At 58.1% G+C, this 18671-nt stretch overlaps 1 protein-coding gene across 28 annotated transcripts in view; it reads left to right on the forward strand.

Annotated features, from left to right (window-relative positions):
• Positions 1 to 400: 400 nt before the first annotated feature.
• The window catches only part of MAST3 (microtubule associated serine/threonine kinase 3), a 36884-nt gene continuing 18613 nt past the window's right edge, over positions 401 to 18671 (forward strand). For 3 of the 28 annotated variants that reach the window (XM_019819687.3, XM_023247333.2, XM_045048418.1), the window contains exons 1-9: positions 433 to 485; positions 6485 to 6516; positions 9002 to 9091; positions 16596 to 16684; positions 16768 to 16840; positions 17019 to 17039; positions 17555 to 17669; positions 18080 to 18240; positions 18426 to 18501. In XM_019819687.3, the coding sequence (XP_019675246.3) occupies positions 447 to 485; positions 6485 to 6516; positions 9002 to 9091; positions 16596 to 16684; positions 16768 to 16840; positions 17019 to 17039; positions 17555 to 17669; positions 18080 to 18240; positions 18426 to 18501 (696 nt within the window). In that variant the 5' untranslated portion in view covers positions 433 to 446. Of the gene's footprint in view, positions 486 to 6484; positions 6517 to 8314; positions 8701 to 9001; positions 9092 to 13853; positions 14112 to 15268; positions 15553 to 16595; positions 16685 to 16767; positions 16841 to 17018; positions 17040 to 17554; positions 17670 to 18079; positions 18241 to 18425; positions 18502 to 18671 lie in introns of those variants that run through there. The other 25 variants (XM_023247348.2, XM_045048376.1, XM_023247352.2 and 22 more) reach the window with 21 other exon arrangements.

Below are 18671 nucleotides of genomic sequence, written 5' to 3' on the forward strand. Positions count from 1 at the left end.
TTCCGCATTAGTTTAGATTCTTTACATTATTGTATTCGAATCTTGCGTACCTTAATCACTGATATTTGTGGCCCTTTTCAAATTTTGAACAGAACTGAGGGTCTCGTTCACCTCACCCTAGAACTGGTCTTGTTGTGCGCCCTGGGCGCATCAACTCACTTCTCTGAGCCTCAGTTTCCTTCTCTGCAAAATGGGGGTGCTAACGTTCCCTTATTCCCAGGAGGATTCATTGAAAAATGGTTTCATCTTGGCTGGGGGGTAAGGGTGAGGCCTGGAAGGGCGGGTCTAGCCCATCCAATGGAGGCGGGGCCCTTCCAGGAGGGCTCCCAGGGAGGGGCGGGGCCAGGACACGTCAGCTGACCGGCTTGACCAATGGCGCGGGGTGGCGGGGCTTGGCAGGCTGGGGCGGGGCCGGGGGCGGGCCAGGCGGCGCGGACTAGCGGGCCATGGACGAGCCGAGCCTCCTGCGGCGCCGAGGGCTCCAGGTGAGGCCCCTGCGTGGGCGGGCGGAGGGCGCGGCCGAGTGCACCTGGCTTGGGTGCCGGGGGCGAGGTTTCGGCGTCCGGAGAAACTGAGGCGGAGAGCGGGGCGCGCGCTCCGATCGCTCCTTCTGCCCGCTTTTCAAAGTGCTTTTCGCCTGATGGGAAGGGGACATAGACTCCGTTTGGTTTGACAGATGGAGAAACTGAGGCTCCAAGCGCTAGCGTGGGAGACGGGGGCTGAGGGTTGGGCCCCTTGCCACCAGCTGCTCTAATAATATGAGCAACAGCAGCCTTTGAGCGCTCACCATATGGTCCTCGTCGTGTTAATCTTTTTACTAGTGATATATTCTCATTAATTAATGTGGATCATTACCTGCCTCGTGCCTTCGCTGCGCCACCGCGCCCCAGCCTCGGCTCACCCCTAAGGTGAGCCAAGGAGGTTGGGGCTGTCCGGGCGCCCATTTGTCAGACAGGGAAACTGAGGCTCGAGTCTGGAAAAGTCACAAACTCGAGGTCGCCCGACAGAGGTTCAACCCGGCAGCCTTAACTGGCTCTCTGTTGCAGAAAGCACTGCAAACTGGCTTGCGGGGGGCCGGGCGAGGGGGAGGGGTGTCGAGGGCAGGAGACACTTTTGCTTATCCGGATCTCAGTTTCCCCATTGGCTGTAAGGGCCCTCCTCTTCTGACCTCTGGCCCTGAGTTTGGGCGTGAGAGAGTTCGAACCCACGCAGGGGCCATGGGACCCCGATGGGCGACTCCTTTGACTTTTCTGGCCCTCAGTTTCCCTTCTCTCTGTGCAAAGGGAATTAAGATGATCTAGCCGAGGCGTAGACCACACCCTTAAGAAGCCACCAGGTTGCCTGTCGGGAACCTGGGATTCCTCATTTACCCAACAAGCATTTCTTGAGTGCCTGCTGGAGAGGCGGCGGGGTGTTCACCCTCTGAAACCGCTCTCCTGGGTCTCCTAGCCTGTTGGGGGGTATGGACGCCTGAGCAGCAGTGACCCCAGGGAGTTGTCAGCTGCAATGTGGGACGCTCAGGCACTCTTGGAGAAGGCGCCTGACCCAAGCGTTGCTGGGTGGTCTTGGAGCAGAGGAAACAGCGCGGGTGGCAGGGCAGGGGCGGGGGGGGGGGGTGCATGGGGAAATAAGAGAGTCTGAGGGAAGCTAGAACCTTGGAAGGACGGGGTGGGGGTGGGGTCCGGGAGGGCAGGGGCAGAGATGAAAGGCAGAAGCACCCCCACCCCCAGGCGTGGCGGGGGCGGGGGCCGCAAGGGGAAAGTCCGAGGCCAGAGACAAGAGCGAGGGGCCTGGGCGTAGGGGAGGGGGCGGTGAGCGGTGGGGTGTTGTGGGGGGACAGGCCCCGCCCCGAGCCCCAGTTAGACGCGAGCCCGCCCGCGGCCTCTTAAAATAGAGAAACTGCCTTCGGGTAGGCGAATGGGGGCGCTGCTGACGTCAAGAAGTGGGGGCCTGTTTCATGGGGAAGAGGCACCCGCTCCCTGATGACGAGTCCCATGCTATAAAAGGGGAAACTGAGGCTCAGAGAAGCCTAGCCCCTGCCCAGGTGTCACAGCACGTAGGTGACAGAGTCAGGATTCGAACCCAGGCAGGTCTGGCTCGCCCTCTTGCTCTGGGGAGGCAGAGGGACAAGTAGAGATTGCCCAGATGAGTGAGGGAATTCCGGGTGGAGGGCACAGCACGTGCAAAGGCCCAGAAGCATGTAACTATATATGTTGCATGGGGAAACTAGAAGCCGGGCTAGGGCCAGGACTGTGAGAGTGGACCCTCTGCTTCAGGGCGTTCCAGTGTCGATTTTGAAGAGGTTAGATTTTCTCCCTAAGGTGATTGGGAGCTATGGAAAGTGCTGGTGCAAGGGAGGAACACTATCAGACCTGAAGGCTTTGAAAGACTCCTCTGGAGCAGGTGGGGGCCACAGAGGGGGCCAGAGGCCAGGAAGTTACCTGGAGTAAATAACCAAATAGGAGACCGTGAAAATAATAAAAAATTAGTCATAGTAGATGTATAGAGCTGCCTGGGTGGCTCAGTCAGTTCAGCATCTGACTCTCGACTTTGGCTCAGGTCATGATCTCACTCACAATCATGAGGTTGAGTCCAGTGTTGGGCTCTGCACGGAGTGTGGAGCCTGCTTGGGATCCTCTCTCTCCCTCTCTCTCTCCCCCTCTCCCCCCACCCTGAAAATAAATAAGTAAACATTTTGAAAAACTTAAAAAAAATAATAATAGTAGAAATATAAATAATGTCTCACAGTAACAGGCACCCACAAATGCGAAGCACCTTGTGTGCATTTAATTCTCCTAACAGCACAAGAGGTCAGTGCTATTATTGGCCTCATTTTTTCAGAGAGGGAGACTGAGGATCAGAGAGGGAAATTAAGAGATTTGGAATGCTAACCAGTCTGGCTTCTGAGGATGCAAAAACGTGGAGGGCCTGGGTTTGGGGCATAAGCTATCTGGTACCTTAACTCCTCGGAGCTTTGTTAATGGGCCCAGGAGCACCCCCAGCCAAGCAGGTAGCAGCCTCCTGGTCAGAGCCAGTCAGATACTCTGGAGGCTGACCCTTCCAAAGGTCAAAGAGTCGATTCATAAAAGCTTGAGGAAGTGGAGGGGACTCAAGTCAGTTGCTGACTGGCTAGTAGAGACCATATCCGTGGGAAGGCTGGCTAATCTGACTGGGGCAGTGCGCTGGGAGGTGGTCAGCAGGAACTGGTCTGGCCCTTGGAACCCCAGTTTGCGCTGGGTCAGAGGAAGAGCTGGGAACTGGGCCTTCCCGCTTTGGGTTAAGCTCAGTCTTCTGTGCTGCACTTATGGGTGCCGATTAACGTGAGCTTCACTCCTCGCATTGTTATTGCTACGACTACTATTCTTATTAGTCTATCGTTATTTTTTTATCATCTCCCACTTGGGCCTTTGCTTCACAAGCCACGCTTTTTTTTTTTAATTTTATTTTTAAGTATTTATTTATTTATTTAGAGAGAGAGAGAGAATCCCAAGCAGGTTCCACACTGTCAGCAACAGAGCCCGACTCGGGGCTCGAACTCATGAACCGTGAGATCATGACCTGAGCCGAAATCGAGAGCCGGATGCTTAACCGACTGAACCACCCAGGCGCCCCACGAACCGCAGACTTTTAAAACACCAGATCTCCAAATCCAGGGGCAGTGAAGGTGGCCAGAGCTTGTATCTATCTGAACTTTGTCTCTGCTGCTGCTGGAGGCATTCCTTGGAAGGTCCATCCTGCATCCTCGTGGCCCAGTTCAACTTACTCTTCTCCTCCAAAAAGCCCTCAGGCTGGTGCTCTGTGGTCCCTGCTGACTTCTCTCTGCCTTCACTGCAATTGCCAACTTCCCATGGGGCTTGGTGCCAGCCAGCCTGGGTCCTACCCCCACCGCACAGATTCCCACCAGCCTGACCACCCCCCACCCAGGAAGCCTCTTGGCTCCCCCCCCACCTCCGGCCCCTTCTCTCCCCCTGGGTCTCCCCAGGGCCTCCAGTTGTGGGGGTGTCCATGCCCCGGGGGGTTTCCTCAGGATGGAGCTGAGGCTTCTGGCTGGGAGGCAGCATTGCCCAGCCCAGCCAAGAACCGAAGAGGTTGCCGTAAATATTATCTTCAAAGGGCAGTTCCAAGGGATCGGGCCCCCACCTACTCTGGTCTATGCGGGAGTCACTCCTTGAGAACAGCCGGCAAAGAGGGGGCTGAAGGCGGAAGCAGATGGCTCTGGGAGCAGCGGGTCCGGGGGCGGTGCCGGGAGAATTCCATGTGGTCCCAGCTTTCCACAGAGCCTTTGCAGGGGGCTGCCGACCTTCCCTCGCTTCTCTCTGCCACTTTACATCTTTTTGTATTTTGGAAGCAAATTAAAATTTGTGGTTAAATTGGTGGTTATTACTAACCTCACAAAAGCATTGTCTTGGCACTGATTTATCGAAGCCTCCCCAGTGCCGGGCTCTTAGCTTGTTTCTCGATTCCTCCCAGGACCCTATGGAACCGGGAGGCTTTCCAAACGAAGAAACTGATGTGAAATTGTTTGGCGGGGGTCACACAGCTCAGATGATGGGGAGCCAGACTGGGAACCCAGGACAGCCAGGGCTTTGGAAGGAAATGGTTGGGATGGGGGAGGGGGTGCCGGAGCAAGGAAGTCCTGGGCTCAGATGCCAGCGCCTCGCTGTTTCACGGGTTAGAGGAGAGGGGTCAGCTGGCATAAGACCCCATAACAATTGGAGGGGGCAGCAGGAGGCCTTAATGGTGGTGGTGGTTCCTATGACTGTGATCAATTGCCCTGAACGATAGTGAGCTCTCCATTCCCAGAGGTATTCAGGCAGACAGAAACACCCCGGGATGGCAGGTCAGCCTCTTCCCACCTTGAACCGCCCGGTTTTGTGGGCTCAGGGTAGCTGGGGTCAGGCCTCGGGGTGACACCCCTCCTCTTGGACCCTCCTCTTCCCCTGCTGGGGGACCCAACCAACCTCTCCCAGCCCCGTCCGGCACCGGGCAGCTTCCAGCCCCCTTGAATTGGCTGTGGGGGCTGATGACGTCAGTGGTTGCCATGGTGAACGCCCCGCTCTGGATGTGGGCAGTCCGGAGAGCCCACCTAGGTAAAAATAGTCATGTGTCTGTCCTCCACAGGACCGCCCTGGCGTGTGTGTTTGGGGTGGGGGTGGGGGGTAGCAGGGGGGGGTGGGGATGTCCAGAGACCTGGATTCCCTTCCTTCTCCCTGTCAAGAGACATGGGCAGCCGCCTTCCCTCTGCGCCTCGGTTTCCCAGCCTGAAAAACGGCCCTTGCTCCTGGTCTGTATGTATTAGGTGGCTCAGTAAAATTTATCAGGTATTACGAGAGTTCACCTAGGCCCTTGCTGAGCTCAACAATAACACAACGCACAACAGCCACGATAATAATGGCTGATCATCACTACCCTGGGACCCTCCCGATGTTACCCTCCACCTTGTAGGTGGGAAAATCAAAGCACGAATTGCGCAAGTTACTTGCTCAAGGTCCCACAGCCAGGCAAGAACAGATAATAAATAGATCTGGACCCAGGTCTGAGTGTCCCTAGATTCTAAGCTTGCGTGACATGGCCTTTTGAGAATTTAGAAACCTTCTTGGGTGAGCTACATTTGAGGATGGACTCCGGGGTCACCGTGACCCCCAAGTGCACGGCTTTTTGCCCTGCATATGGCGAGGGCACCCAGAAGGGTCTTCAAAAGGGAGTCACTGATTAGTGCCCCCACCCCCCTTGGGATCCCAAGACACAAATCCACATAAGCTTTGCAGAAGTGACTTTCAGATCTGGGAGGGGGCAGAGTGAGGACGAGTCGAGAATCTCCCCTTCCTCGAACAATTGTTACTATTTAGCCACTATTGACATACTTCTTTACAAATACAACTAATTTGTTATTTAAAATAGTGAAGTTATGGGGGCGCCTGGGTGGCTCAGTGGGTTAAGCGTTCGACTCTTGATTTCAGCTCAGGTCATGATCTCCATGTTCTCGTGAGTTCGAGCCCCGCCTCGGGTTCTGCGCTGACAGTGCTGAGCCTGCGTGGGATTCTCTCTCTCTCCTCTCTCTCTGTCTCCTCTCTCTCTCTGTCTCTCTGCCCCTCCCCCACTCTGGCTCCCTCTCTCTCTCAAAATAAATAAGTAAACTTTAAAATAAAAAAAAATAATGAAGTTATTTTTAGTACAAGGAGGGTTTGAGCTAGGCAGGGAGGTGATTGGGAGTCTGGAGGGCTTTCAGGAGGAAGGGGTGCCTGAGCTGAGGGATGATGTGCAATTGACTAGCACCAGAGGGGAGGGAAGGCAGTCTTGGCAGAAGACACAGCTGGTGCAAAGGCTCTGAGGCAGGGCAGAACCCAGAATATGGGGCAGCAGAAAAGAGGCATTGGCTGGAGCTGGGTGAGCGAGGGGCCACCTTCGGGGTGAGGAGGGTGGAGGGCCGGGGATGTGAAGGGCCTGTCTCCTTGGGAATGACCCCTGTTTCCTCTCATTTCAGAAGGAGCTGAGCCTGCCACGCCGGGGACGTGGGTGAGTTCACCTAAGGCCAGTGGGCTGGGCTGGACCCAACGGTCCTGGGCACAGATATTTCAGCGGCAGCCTCCAGACTGTGAATTTATTTGATAATTACAACAAAGCTGCTCACCTTGATCCTTTCCCCGGTGTTTGCAAAGTGCTTTGGAAGTGCTTCATTTGGCCCGCCCAAGCTGGGGGCCCACGCCAGTTTGCAAATGTGGAGACTGAAGCGCTGTAGGGTTGCACAGCTGGCACAAGGGTATCCAGACTGGAAAAGGAACCCTTGTCTAGCATCTAGAGTCCAAATTAGAAGATTCCAGCCAAGTATCCTGGAGCCGGCTTGCATGTCTCCCATGACGGGGAGCTCACTGTCAGGGAACACAGGTAGAAAATTGTATCCTTCAGGGTCACATTAGCATTTTTCTGGAGGCTGGCATTTTCGGATCCCAGAGCTCACAGACCGTTGTGTGTCGTGTCTTTGCTGGTTTACAGACGGGAAAGCACAGCCCAGGACGGGGAGGGTTTTGCCTTGTGCTAGTGGTCCGGAGGTGTGTGAGTGTAGAACACCCGCTCTTTGGGGGCTGTGTTTGCCTGAGGGATGGGAATTCTCTTGTCCGGCAGTGAAATTACCCACTTCACACACTTTTTTGGGGTGCCTACTGTGTATCAGGCCCTGTTCCAGGCATGGGGGGGACACAGAGACAAATCGATGCTGGACCCTCCCCATGGAGCTCACACTCTCTTGGGGAGAGTTATGGTGAAGAGATGTACTGCAGGGGAGAAATTAAACAGAGGAGCTGGGGGTGGGGGTGGGGGGGCTTTAGCCCCGTTGGAGAAGGTAACATTTGAGCCTAGATCTAGAAGAGGAAGAAGAGGCAAGAGGGAAAGTCTGAGGGGAAGAGCATTCCAGTTAGAGGGAACAGCATGGGCAAAGGTCCTGGGGTGCAAACCAGCTTGGCATTGAAAGAGCATCATGGAGACGGCAGTAGCTGGAGTGAAGAGAGCACAGGGGAGGTGAAGGGAGAGAGGAGGGAGGTCCTGGGGTTTGGATGAGAGTTTGAAATCTGATGGTGGGGATGGGGTCAGACTGGCCCCCAAGGCCTGACCATATGTTCTTGATGGACTGGGGATGTGCAGCTGGTGGGGAGGAGCCTGAGGGGCCCGTAGGGGCGGGGCTCCGGCATTGACCGGAAGGCGGGCACAGTCCCTGGCCTTTGCCCAGGCTCGCGGCGGGGTGGTGGACCGGAATCAGTCAGAACCACGGAGGACAAAGTCCTGGGCCACGGGGCAGAACGAGGACAAAGACTCCCTGAGAGCTGTCTACTTTCTGCTACCTACCGCGTTCTTGACCGGGTCTAAGTGGGGTGTCGAGGGGGGGCCATAGCCAGACACAACCCCGGAGTCTTGGGAGCTGGGCTGGGCAAAAGGGAGGGTGGGACTCGGGGCGCCATGGGTTGTTGTGTAGGGACGGCTCCGCCGAAGAGGGGCCCACGGGACCGAACTGGGATGTGGGTGAGGGGGACGACGCTCCAGACAGGGACCCCAGCGAAGCAAAGGCCTGGAGGCGTGGACCGGCCTCGGATGTGCGTGGGGATGCTGAGACCCGCCGCGAGGGGCTGTGCTGAGCGGCAGGCGGTGGGGGAATAGGGACGGGACGCGCTCAGATCCGGGGTCCGAGAGACAACACCCCCCCCCACCACCCCCGCACCTCCCGGGGAGGGGTGGGGCCAGGTCAGAGACCCGGCCGGGAAGGGGTGGGGCCAGGCGATGGAGCAATAATGCCAATCGAGGAGGCAGTGACCGCCCTTCCTTTGCGGCCGCGCAGCCCTGGGGCTCGAGACCCGGCAGCCTCGGCGTCCCTCTCTCCGGGAGGGGGTGGCACCTGCCACTCCAGCCTCCCGCAGCCCGACTTTTCCTGCTGGGCTGGGCCTGCGCGCAGGTGCGGGGCCCGAGCCCCGCCCCGAGGCGGAGAGAGCCCGCCCCCCGCGCCCCCGGCGGCCCGGCCTCCGCGCCGCCGCGTCCGTCGCGCCCGCCAGGCGTGGTGTCCCCACGTCCGCCTCTGTGGGTCTGTCCGATCGCGCCACCATCAGGGGTTGGGGGCCACAAGGAGGGCTTTGGCACCCAGCCGCGTAGACGCAACCCCGGCCTCAGCATGAAGTCTCGCAGGGACAAGCTTCACATCCCGGCGCTGACCCTCGAGTGAGTGCTTGGCGAAGAAGGGGGGAAATGGGGAGGGAGGAAGAGAGGCCGACAGACAACCGCCCTTCCCCCCGCGTCTCTTTTTAAGTCGCCCAGAGTCAGACCGCCGCCGCCTCCGGGGAGCCCTCCCGGGTCATCGGTCATCGGTCAGGCCCCACCCCCGCGGCCTTGGCGAGACCCAGAATCCCGGGCCTTGGGGGCTCCTTCTCCCTAAGGGAACCTAAGTCCGGGTCCGAATTCGGATTCGGCCACACGCGGGGGCCACCACCAGGTTCACCGTCCCCGGCCTCTTTCTTTACAGTCTGTCTCCGAGCAGCCAGAGCCCATCTTTGCTGAGCCCCAGCAGCCCCTGCAGCCCTTGCAGCCCCTCACTGGGCCTGCATCCCTGGAGGTAAGTGACAGCACTTGGGGGGCGGGGCTCGGACATTGCCCTGACACCCCAGAACCTTGGAAGCCGCCCAGACCCAGCTTCCTCACCAAGGTACTGTGGGCTGGTGACATCACCTCTCTGGGCCTCAGTTTACCCCTCCATAAAATGAAACTACTATGCACATTAGGGCCTTGATGGGGGAAATTCCATTTTCAACCACAGCCAACAGGTCCTCCATCCGACAGGTGGCCAAGGCGAGGCTAGAACTTGAGCTGTGGCCCAAGGACATCCCTGGGACAGATGCTGGGTTCCCAGCCTGCTCTGGGCCCTCCCTGCTGAATCAGCCTTGCCTTCCAGCCTGTGACCTCCAGGACCCTCCCCACACCCAGCTCAGCTGGCCAGAAAGCTCCTCCCTCTGAATGTAGACACACACACACACACACACACACACACAGCTGAGAGTTCACCGTTAGAGCCCCACGCACTGTACCAGGCAAAGTGGCTTCAGGAGGGAAGAACCAGCTTGACTGAGTGCCAGCTCTGTACCAAATATCTTCTGTTTCCTGCACAAGCCGAGAGGGAGGCGCCCTTCCTGTCCCCATTTCTCAGCTGAGGAAACTGAGGCTGCGAGGAGACGCCACTTCTCCTGGTTCAGTACGTCTGAGGACCGAGCATCAGGGCCAGCTTGGCTACCAGAGTCTGTTGAGGGTTTGAGGCAGCCTCTGTGACTGGCGCATCTCAGGGTCTTGCCCCCTCTATGGGAGGGAAGATCAGGGTTGTCGTGGGCTCTTCGCACGGCTTGGGAAAAGTTCAGGGAGGTGACAGATGTGTGAGTCGGTCATGTCTAGAATTCAATGGCCCATCAATCATTTATACCTCAGTATGAACGAACTGATTAGATTCTTTCCATAGACCTTTCGTGGGGAGAAGAGAAAACAATTTGGAGCCCTCACTGGGTGCTGGGCAACAGACAGTTCCCTTCATTAAGTAGGTACCTACTGTGAGCCAGATGCTAAGGGCATAGCTGTGAACAAGATTAACGTAATCCTTCCCTCATGGGCCTCTCAGTCAGACCTCTGGAGGGGGGCAGTGAACAAGTGAGGAGACAAACAAGAGCCATTCAGACGGTGACCCCTTGGGGGAGGTGGTGTTTTAGCCAAGGTCGAGGCAGAGCTAGGGGAAGAGAGGTACCAGGCAACGGGAACTGTATGTGCAAAGGTCCTGAGGCAGGACCAAGAATTGAAAAGCTTCTGTGGCTGCCTTGGGGGAAGAAAGGTCTGCCGAGAACAAGTGATAGGAAGGGAGGTGGCCAGGATAACATCTGGGTAGAAAATGGTGGGGCCTAGACCAGGTCGGGGTATCCAGTGGGGACTGCTGTACCCCCCATTTAGGGGAGGAGGAAACCCAGGACATCAGAGTATGTTGTGCAGAGGTACCCTGGGAAAGAGTGTCGGGCCAAATCTCACACCGACTGCTTGGCCTCAACCACCAAGTGAACAACAGCTGAGCCAGTTTACCAGGAGCAAATGGAGGCAGAGAGTTTGGGGCTCTGAGCAGAAAGCCTCCTCACCCGCCACCAGAGGGCAGCAGAGCCCCATCACCTTGGGCCAGGCAAGGAAATGGGTCCCTGCCTCCCCTGCTCCAAGGACCCTAGGAATAAGCCCACGTTTGTTCCCTCGGCCTCCAAGTCCCCATGAGTCTGGCCCCTGCCACCTCTTACCTCCCTGTCACCTGTCTCCCCATCTGGCCCACCATACTCTAGCCATGAGGCTTCCTGGGCTGCCAGAGTATAAGCTGGTCCAGCCTCAGGGCCTTTGCATTTGCTACTCCTCTGCCCAGAGCTCCATTTCCTCCTTTCTTTGTTTGTCACGTCTCTATCAAGCCCTCAGATAGGAAGCTTTTTCTGAACACAGCCCCCATTCAGGGCCTCCCAAGCCCCAGATACATCCATCATGCCTGTCCATTTCCCTCACTGAGACTGCATTATGGGTGTGATTTCCATGTTTTCTTGTGTGATTCTTAGGTTATTTTTCTCACCCAGAGGTTTGGGAGCCCCTTGAGGGCCAGAGCTGGATCTGTCCTCTCTATCCTGGGGCGGGGCCTGGTATACAGCAGGTGCTCAGTTAATGCTTATGGCATGGACAAATGGGAAGGAGGTGGGAGGGCTCTGCCTGTGGTGGTGAGCAGGAGGTAATCGAAGAAGGTCGTGAACTCAAGGTCGTGAATTCGGCCCTCATGGACAAGGGGGCAATAAAAAGCACCGTCAGAAGAATGTTCCCTCTGGGGCCTTGAATGTCAGGGACAGGAAGAATTTGCACTTTTCCATCCAGGGAGCTAAGAACCATACAGCATATAGAGCTGGGAGGGGTGTGGACAGTGCATGGGCAGGTGGGAAGGGCTTGGGATGGTCAGACCACGGAGGGGTTGAGGGTAGGGTTCTGTATGCTCACTGGGGCTTTGCCATTTACATAGTCACTTAGCACAAGCAGAGGGAGGCAGGTCCTGAGTTACGGACAGGGCTAGGATCTGAGACCTAGGAGAGGGATTCACCCAGAAGTGTGGTTTTGCTGTAAAAACACTGAGGAGCCACGGAGGGCGGGTGAGTTGGGGAGGGATGTGATCTGGTGGGCAGGGGGCTGACGCCAGGCATCGGTGGCTTAGTCAGCCTTTCACGGGAGGCCTTTGCCCCGGCCACAGGCGTTCTGGATTGTCAGCTGCAGCATTGTTCTGCAGAGGAGGAAACTGAGGCCAGATGGGCGTGGGAGAAGTGGCTGCTGGGGATGCCAGCGCAGTGGGAGTAATGGGGGGCACGGAGGCACTATAGGGTGCCACCACAGCTGGGATTGACGGGTAATTCCTTTACGAACTGCGCAGAAGCATCCCTGGCACACATGGTGGGGAGGGTTTGTGGGCACAGTATGTCAGCATATGGTGACACCAGACCACGATTCCATCTCTACTTGGGCCTCAAACCAGGTCTGGAATCTACCCACTTTTCCCCACAGCCTCACCCTGGTCCGGGCCCCAGTGTCGTCCTCCCAGACCCTGTTACAGCCTCTCACTAGCCTCCTGCCACCTGCATTCCTGCCCCTGACAGCTCCTGTTCCCCATGGAAGATGGGGGGGAGGGGCGGAATTGACAAACAATTCAGACCATGCCCCTTCCCTGCTCACACGTCCTCCATGGCTCCCCATTGCTTCTCCCGTTACAACTGCACTCTTCCTGCAACGTTTACATGTTAAGTCCTGCTGGCCTCTTCCCCTCAGTCTGGTCTCAGGGCTTTTGCACAAGTTGCGCCCTCTGTTGGGAACACTTCCCATGGCTGGCCCCTCTTCCTTCTCAATGTGTCACCTCCTCAGAGAGGTCTCCTGGCTAAAGTCGCCCTCTGTTCTTTTCCTTCCTTGACTATGGTGTTTGAAATTATCTTGATCATTGAGTCGTTTGCTGTTTACTGTCTGCTTCCCCCACCAGACTTGGGGCCTCTGAGGGCAGGGTACTCAGGGTTTAGCACAGGGTCAGGAACACAGTAGTTACTCAATAAATGTTGTGTGAGTGAATGACCAGCGAGGGGTGTTTGAGACCCAGGCCCAGGGGACCTGGAGAGCATCAGGAGGACAAACCCAGTAGCTTCCTGAGGGTGACTGTGGCCATGGCCAAGGCAGGATGGGGAGTCTCTTGAGAAACCTGAGAAGCAAAATTCGTGGCAAGAAGGTTGGGGGGAGTTAGGGTTACACACCAGGCGGGGGCCCCTATCCATGACTTCTCAGATATGGGGTCTGGGCTTCAGCGTCTGGGTTGGTTCCCAAAGCATCATGTGATCTGTGAAGAGGCCACCCCCAGGGTGACACTGTCCCTGACTTCTGGGACGGTCATGAGAGGAAGAAGCATTAATTCACTACCTCCTGTGTCAGACGTTCCTATTTCTATGGTGAACAGGTACTGCATTCCCAGCCCTTTCTGTGCCTCCGATTCCATTCCATTTTCCTGAGGGGACATCTGCAGAGGGAGAAACAGAGGCCTGGAAGTTAGCCTGATGCTAATAACATTTATCACACATTTATCAGGCACTGTTGTGGGTGCCACCTTACGTCTGATTCATGTAATCATCCTATCAGCCCAATTTCCCTCCCATTTTACACTTGAGAAGACAGGCCTCAGAAGTTAAATCAGGTATCCCCTGAGTCGGGTAGCCAAGTTGATGGCCTTTCCGTCACCATAGACAGGCAAAGCATGTCCGATGCCCTGATTTCCGTTTGCCCAACACGTCCTTTCTGCCAGTCCAGTGCTGAGAGATGCCGGGGCCTCAGGGAGCCCAAGCCCGAGAAGACAGAGCCAGAGAGACGAGAAAAGGTTTCCTGGAAGAGGGGACGCTGGATTTTGCCAGGCAGGAAGGACATTCCAAGAAGTGGAGCCACCGTGGGGGGCACGGTGGCATGAGCCAGGCCAGGCCCTGGGATAGGTCTCAAGTGCCACACTCAGAAGGGGTTCGCGCGGCGGGGAGAGAGGGAAAAGGAGACGTGAACAGATTGACGTTTTGAGGGCAGGGGGCTACGTTCCACCGCCTCACCTAACAGGCGCCAACGCCCCGCCCCCGCCGCCCGCAGCCCTGGCAACGCCCCGCCCCTCCGCCCGCGGCCCTGGCAACGCCCAGCCCACTAAGCCGGCACGCGGGTCCGCCAGCCTCGCTTCCGCGTCGCTCGCTCCGCCCCGCGAGGCCCCGCCCCCGCGAGGCCCCGCCCCCGCGCTCGCCTGGGCGGGTTCCCGGCCGCGTTCCGGGGCGCGCGCTTCCTCCTCGCCCCCTAACCCCAGCCCCGCGGCGCGCACCCCCTACCCCGCTCCGCGGGGCTCCTGGGGCCAATCCCGCCGCGGAGGTTCGTGCCCCGCCGCCGCCGCCGCTGCGCCCCCGCGCCTCCCGGGTCTCGGGCGGCGGCGGCGGCACAAAGAGAAGCAGCATGTCCGACCCCAGCTACTGGACGGCGGTGGCTGCGCCAGGCCACCGGAGCCGCCTTGCCAAGGGCGCGCTGCTGCAGCGCTCCAAGAGGTAGGGGGCACCGTGCGGGCAAAGGCGCGGCGGCCGGCCAAGCAAACACGAGTTGCCAGAAGTATATCCCGGCGGCGTGGCGTGGGCCACTGTGTGCGGCGGTAGGGGGCGGGGGGGGGGACGCTTTGGGATCGAGGTATCCTCTAGGACCCCAGATACCCTCGTTTCGCCCGTCGTTACCCCGGAGTGGGGTGTCTGCCCGCCGGGGTCATAGTTAAGGGGGTAACACAGGCAGAAGGGACTTGGGACCGAGTCAGGATTCGAACCCGGGTCTCTAGGCCTGGGAGACCTGGGGAGGAGCTTCTTGGAAAAACTGAGGCTAGTCTGGCCCTGGGGCTCAGTTAGCGGAAATATTGTCTCAGAAGCAGATATTTACCGCACGAGGCTGGCATGCAGGTCGTGTGTCAGGAGCCGGGTCACGGGGGTAAAATACTGGGTTTAGCCTCCAGCGAAGCCTGGCTTCTCTTGGAGTCTGTTTCCTCTTCTGAAAAGAAAAGGCCAGGTAAGGGCTGTGGACTTTACAGGACTTGGGTTCAAATTCCTGCCCAGCCACTGCCTGGCTGTGTGACCTTAGGCAGTTCCTTAACCTCTCTGTTCTTAGATGTTTCACTGGTGCTGGGTTGGGGCGTTCCTAGAGGGCTAGGCACCGAGACCAGCTGCTGAAGGACCTGGAATGCTAGGTTCAGGGCTGAGACGCTTCTCCCAGATCCTGTGGAGCTACAGAGGGCTTATGGGCACCTTAGGGACCGGGTACAGGAAGCTGGCCTCAGGCCAGCGTTTTCTGTCGTGTTCTCACTCTGTGTTGTCCCACTTGGGTGTTTATTGAATGGCTAGGCAGAGCTTCTCAGCGTCCTGGGCCTTCTCCAGAGAGGGCTGAGCAAATAGTCGACACTAGACAGTTGCTCGGGAAGTGCACAAATGATGCCCGGTTCCCCTTTGAGACCTCAAATATGGCTGTGTTTTCTTTTCAAGAAGGCCCCGCCTGAGAGCGAGAGGGGGGTGGCCAAGTGTTTTTCCCAAAGGCAGCTGTTAGTGATAAATGATGCATTGGGGTGCAGCATGGAGCTGAGGACCCAGATGAGGGCTGGGAGAGGATGTGGGACTGGCGGGGGTATGGGTGTGTGTGGGGGGGGTGTTGTTGGCAGGAAGTCTTGCAGGAACCTGTGGGTTTCACTTTTGCTTCTGTACATCAGACTACAGGACAGTTCCTTGCGGCTGTTGACATCCGTGGCCTCAGTTTCCTCGGCTGGGAAGGGGGTGCGACTGGTGTCTCTCACCTCCGGGTTTGTTGGGATTGGCAGAGGGTGACTTAATTCACCGGGGAGGCATTGCCTGCCCTCCCACTGCGTGCACTAGACCCTGCAGGAGTTGTGGGGAGAAAGATGACGATATACGTGCCCACGGCCATCGACCCAGTGCTGGGCCCAGAGCTGAACACTGTGTACGTAGTTCATCAGATGGGGAAACAAGCTCAGAAGGGCAGGTGCACATAGTGTCGTGGACAGGCTGGATCCCTCCTCCCTGCCTGTCTTGATGCCTGGGTCGGCGGCTGACCCTGCTCTCCCGTGTCTTAGCCTGCTCTGTGCCTTCTGCCTGGGACACCATTCCTGGCCCTGTAAGGCCCTGAGGTTTCTCTCTCCCTCCCTGCGCCACTGAGCTGCGTTGGCGGCTCAGAGTATGTGGGCTGCTGCACTTGTCGAGCAAGCAGAGCCGTTGCTGGGCGACTGCACCGGGGAAGGTGGGGAGACGGTTCGCTCTCAATTTCCCTCTGCCAGGGCGGGGGCCGGGGCCGGGGCCCAGGTGGGAGAGGCTGGGCAAGCGTGGGAGTGGCCTGGGCCAGGGGGTCTGGAAGCCAGAAGACAAGGGGGATGGAGGGAGGGAAACGTGTGGGCAAAAGTTGGGTAGAACAGGAAGGACAGGACCTAATGTGCGAGATGCTGATTTTCGGGGGGTTTTAAGGATCAGGTTGGCATTTGGGGGGGATCGTGGGGAGGAAGGTCGCCAAGAGATGGGGGCAGGGAGCCTGAGAAGGGGTGCGTGGAATGGAATGGGAACCTGCCTCAGTTCACCAGTGAGCTCCGGGGTCCTCTCCACTCTCTGCCTTATTTGCCGGTGCTCCTGGCCGGGGCATGGCGTCCGCGAAGGAGTGGGGGTGGGGTGGTGAACACAGAAGCGTGAGAGGGCTCACGGGGGGCTCCTGGCCATGTGCAGTGTCCCCCAGGAGTCTGGAAGTGTTTCATGCCACCACTGATAATAATAAGAGTTTTGACAGTGGGTAACATTTGTCAAAAATGACTACCCCAGACCTCAAAGGCCGAGCTAAGGGCCATGCAGGAGTCCAACTGGGGGCAGAGTGGCAGTGGTCACACCTAGCTTCCCGTCCTGCCCCAAAGCTGGCCATATGTGCGCTCTGGCTTGGGCACGTGGTCCTCTGAGCCCTGAGGCCCGGGCCAGCGCCTGACCTTGTCCCCACCTCCCTGACAGCTGCCGCAGTGGGAACCGCAAAAGCCTGGTGGTGGGAACGCCCTCCCCAACCCTCTCCCGGCCCCTGTCTCCGCTCTCAGTTCCAACAGGTGAGTGTGGGAGCAAGCCTGCAGGGGCGGTGTCCCGTCTCTGCCCCCTCTGCCTCAGTTTCCCCTGCCTGCTTCTTCCTCAGCAGGCAACAGCCCCCTGGATAGTCCTCGGAACTTCTCCGCTGCGTCGGCCGTGAACTTCCCCTTTGCCCGAAGGTGAGTGGTCACTGGCTTTGAGGGATGACCTCAGCACAACCGGTGAGGGCACAGGCAGCGGCATGCTCTTGGTGGTTGGCCCTGCCTCTTCATTCGCCTTTTCCCCTCCCCTGTCCCCTGCCCTGTGACGGTCTCTCCCCCTGGCTTCTGCCCCCGGCAAACGCGCGGCCTTCTGCAGCCACGTCCCGCGCATGGACAGGTAATTTCAGGGAGCCCTTGGGGAGGAGGAGGGCACACCATCCAGGCTAAAATCACTAATTCACTAAAAATCATTAATTTACTTAGAGTTGACGTTGGACCAAGCATTTAAATGTTACTCGTTCACTCATTAACATTTATTGAGCACCCGTTACATGCCGTACCCTGTGCCGGGGGCCGAGGAAGGGGGAGGAGGCTGGACTTCGACCCTTGGGGAGTCCTCAGTCTCAAGGGGGTGACTGGCATGTATCCCAGCAACTGCAACTCACAGAGGTCAGAGCTTCGATGTGGGAGGCACTGGCAGCTGGGTCAGGGAGGGCTTCCTGGAGGAGGTGTCAGAAGGACAAGGAAAAAAACACACAGTGGATTCGTTCCCCTTGAACCTCTGTTCTCCGCCTTTTCAGAAGGTCCTTCCTCCAACAGGGCCAGCACCTGCCAGCCGCGGTCGCCGTCCTTAGTCCCCACAAACCACGGGGGCCATGCCTCCTTTCCAACTCTTCTGGGTCTCTCCTCTAGGGCTGACGGCAGAAGATGGTCCCTTGCGTCTCTCCCATCTTCTGGCTATGGAACCAACACACCCAGCTCCACCGTCTCGGTACCCACAGTCCCACCTTGGCCAGCAGACAGGCGGGTGCGAGGTGGGGCGGGACACGTCTTTGGTTTTTATCAAGGTGTCGGATAGTTGTCCGGTCAACAAACATCCTGGCTGCCCCCTCTGTGCCCCATTCCGGGCAACGTGTGGGTCCCTGAAAGGACCCAGCCTCGGTCCCGGGGAGTCCCCGTTCTGGAGGACACAGACATCCCCATCCTGTGCGGTTAGGGCCTGGCCGGAGGGAGTCTTAGGGTTGCTTAAGGAGCAGGCGGCGAGGCTTGCTGGAGGAGGGGGCATCAGAGCTGGGGTTTTGAAGGATGTGTAGAAGTCAGGCAGGAGAGTGTTAACATCTAATGACCAGCAGGCAGCCTAGGCCTTGAGGGGTGATGCTGGGGTTCTGGCTTTGGCGCTGACTGTGAACTCGTGGCCCTGATACCCCCTCCTGCCAGTCGAGCTCATCCTCCCGGGAGCGCCTCCACCAGCTTCCTTTCCAGCCGACACCGGATGAACTATGCTTCCTGTCCAAGCATTTCCGCAGCTCCGAGAGCGTGGCTGACGAGGAGGGCGGCCACCGCTCACCCCACCTTCGTCCCCGTTCCCGCAGCCTCAGGTGGGCCTTGACCTCTAACCTCAGCCCCTCCCCGGGCTGCCTTTGGGGCCCACATTGTGGCCCCTCCTCCACCTCTGGCCCTGACCCTGTCCGAGCCTGGCCTCTGATCCTCGACCCTCCCCTGGACTGGATTTCTGGTCCCACGTCACAAGCTGACTGTCCCCCGCCTGCCCCTTCCCCTTCAGCCCGGGACGCACAACAGGGAACTTCGACAATGAAATCGTCATGATGAATCACGTGTACCGGGAGAGGTTCCCCAAGGTGGGCAGCGCCCGGTGGCTGCACCGGCCCTAACTCCCCTCCATGTTGTTGTCCCTCCTTGGCACCCTGTCTTCTTGGCTGTATCCCCCCCATCTCTCCATTTTTGTCTGTCCCTGTCTCTCTGTCTCAAAGCGCCCCCCTCCAACCGAGGCATATTACTTCTTCCCCCC

Source organism: Felis catus, chromosome A2 (genome assembly GCF_018350175.1).
Source record: "Felis catus isolate Fca126 chromosome A2, F.catus_Fca126_mat1.0, whole genome shotgun sequence".
Classification (NCBI taxonomy): domain Eukaryota; kingdom Metazoa; phylum Chordata; class Mammalia; order Carnivora; family Felidae; genus Felis; species Felis catus.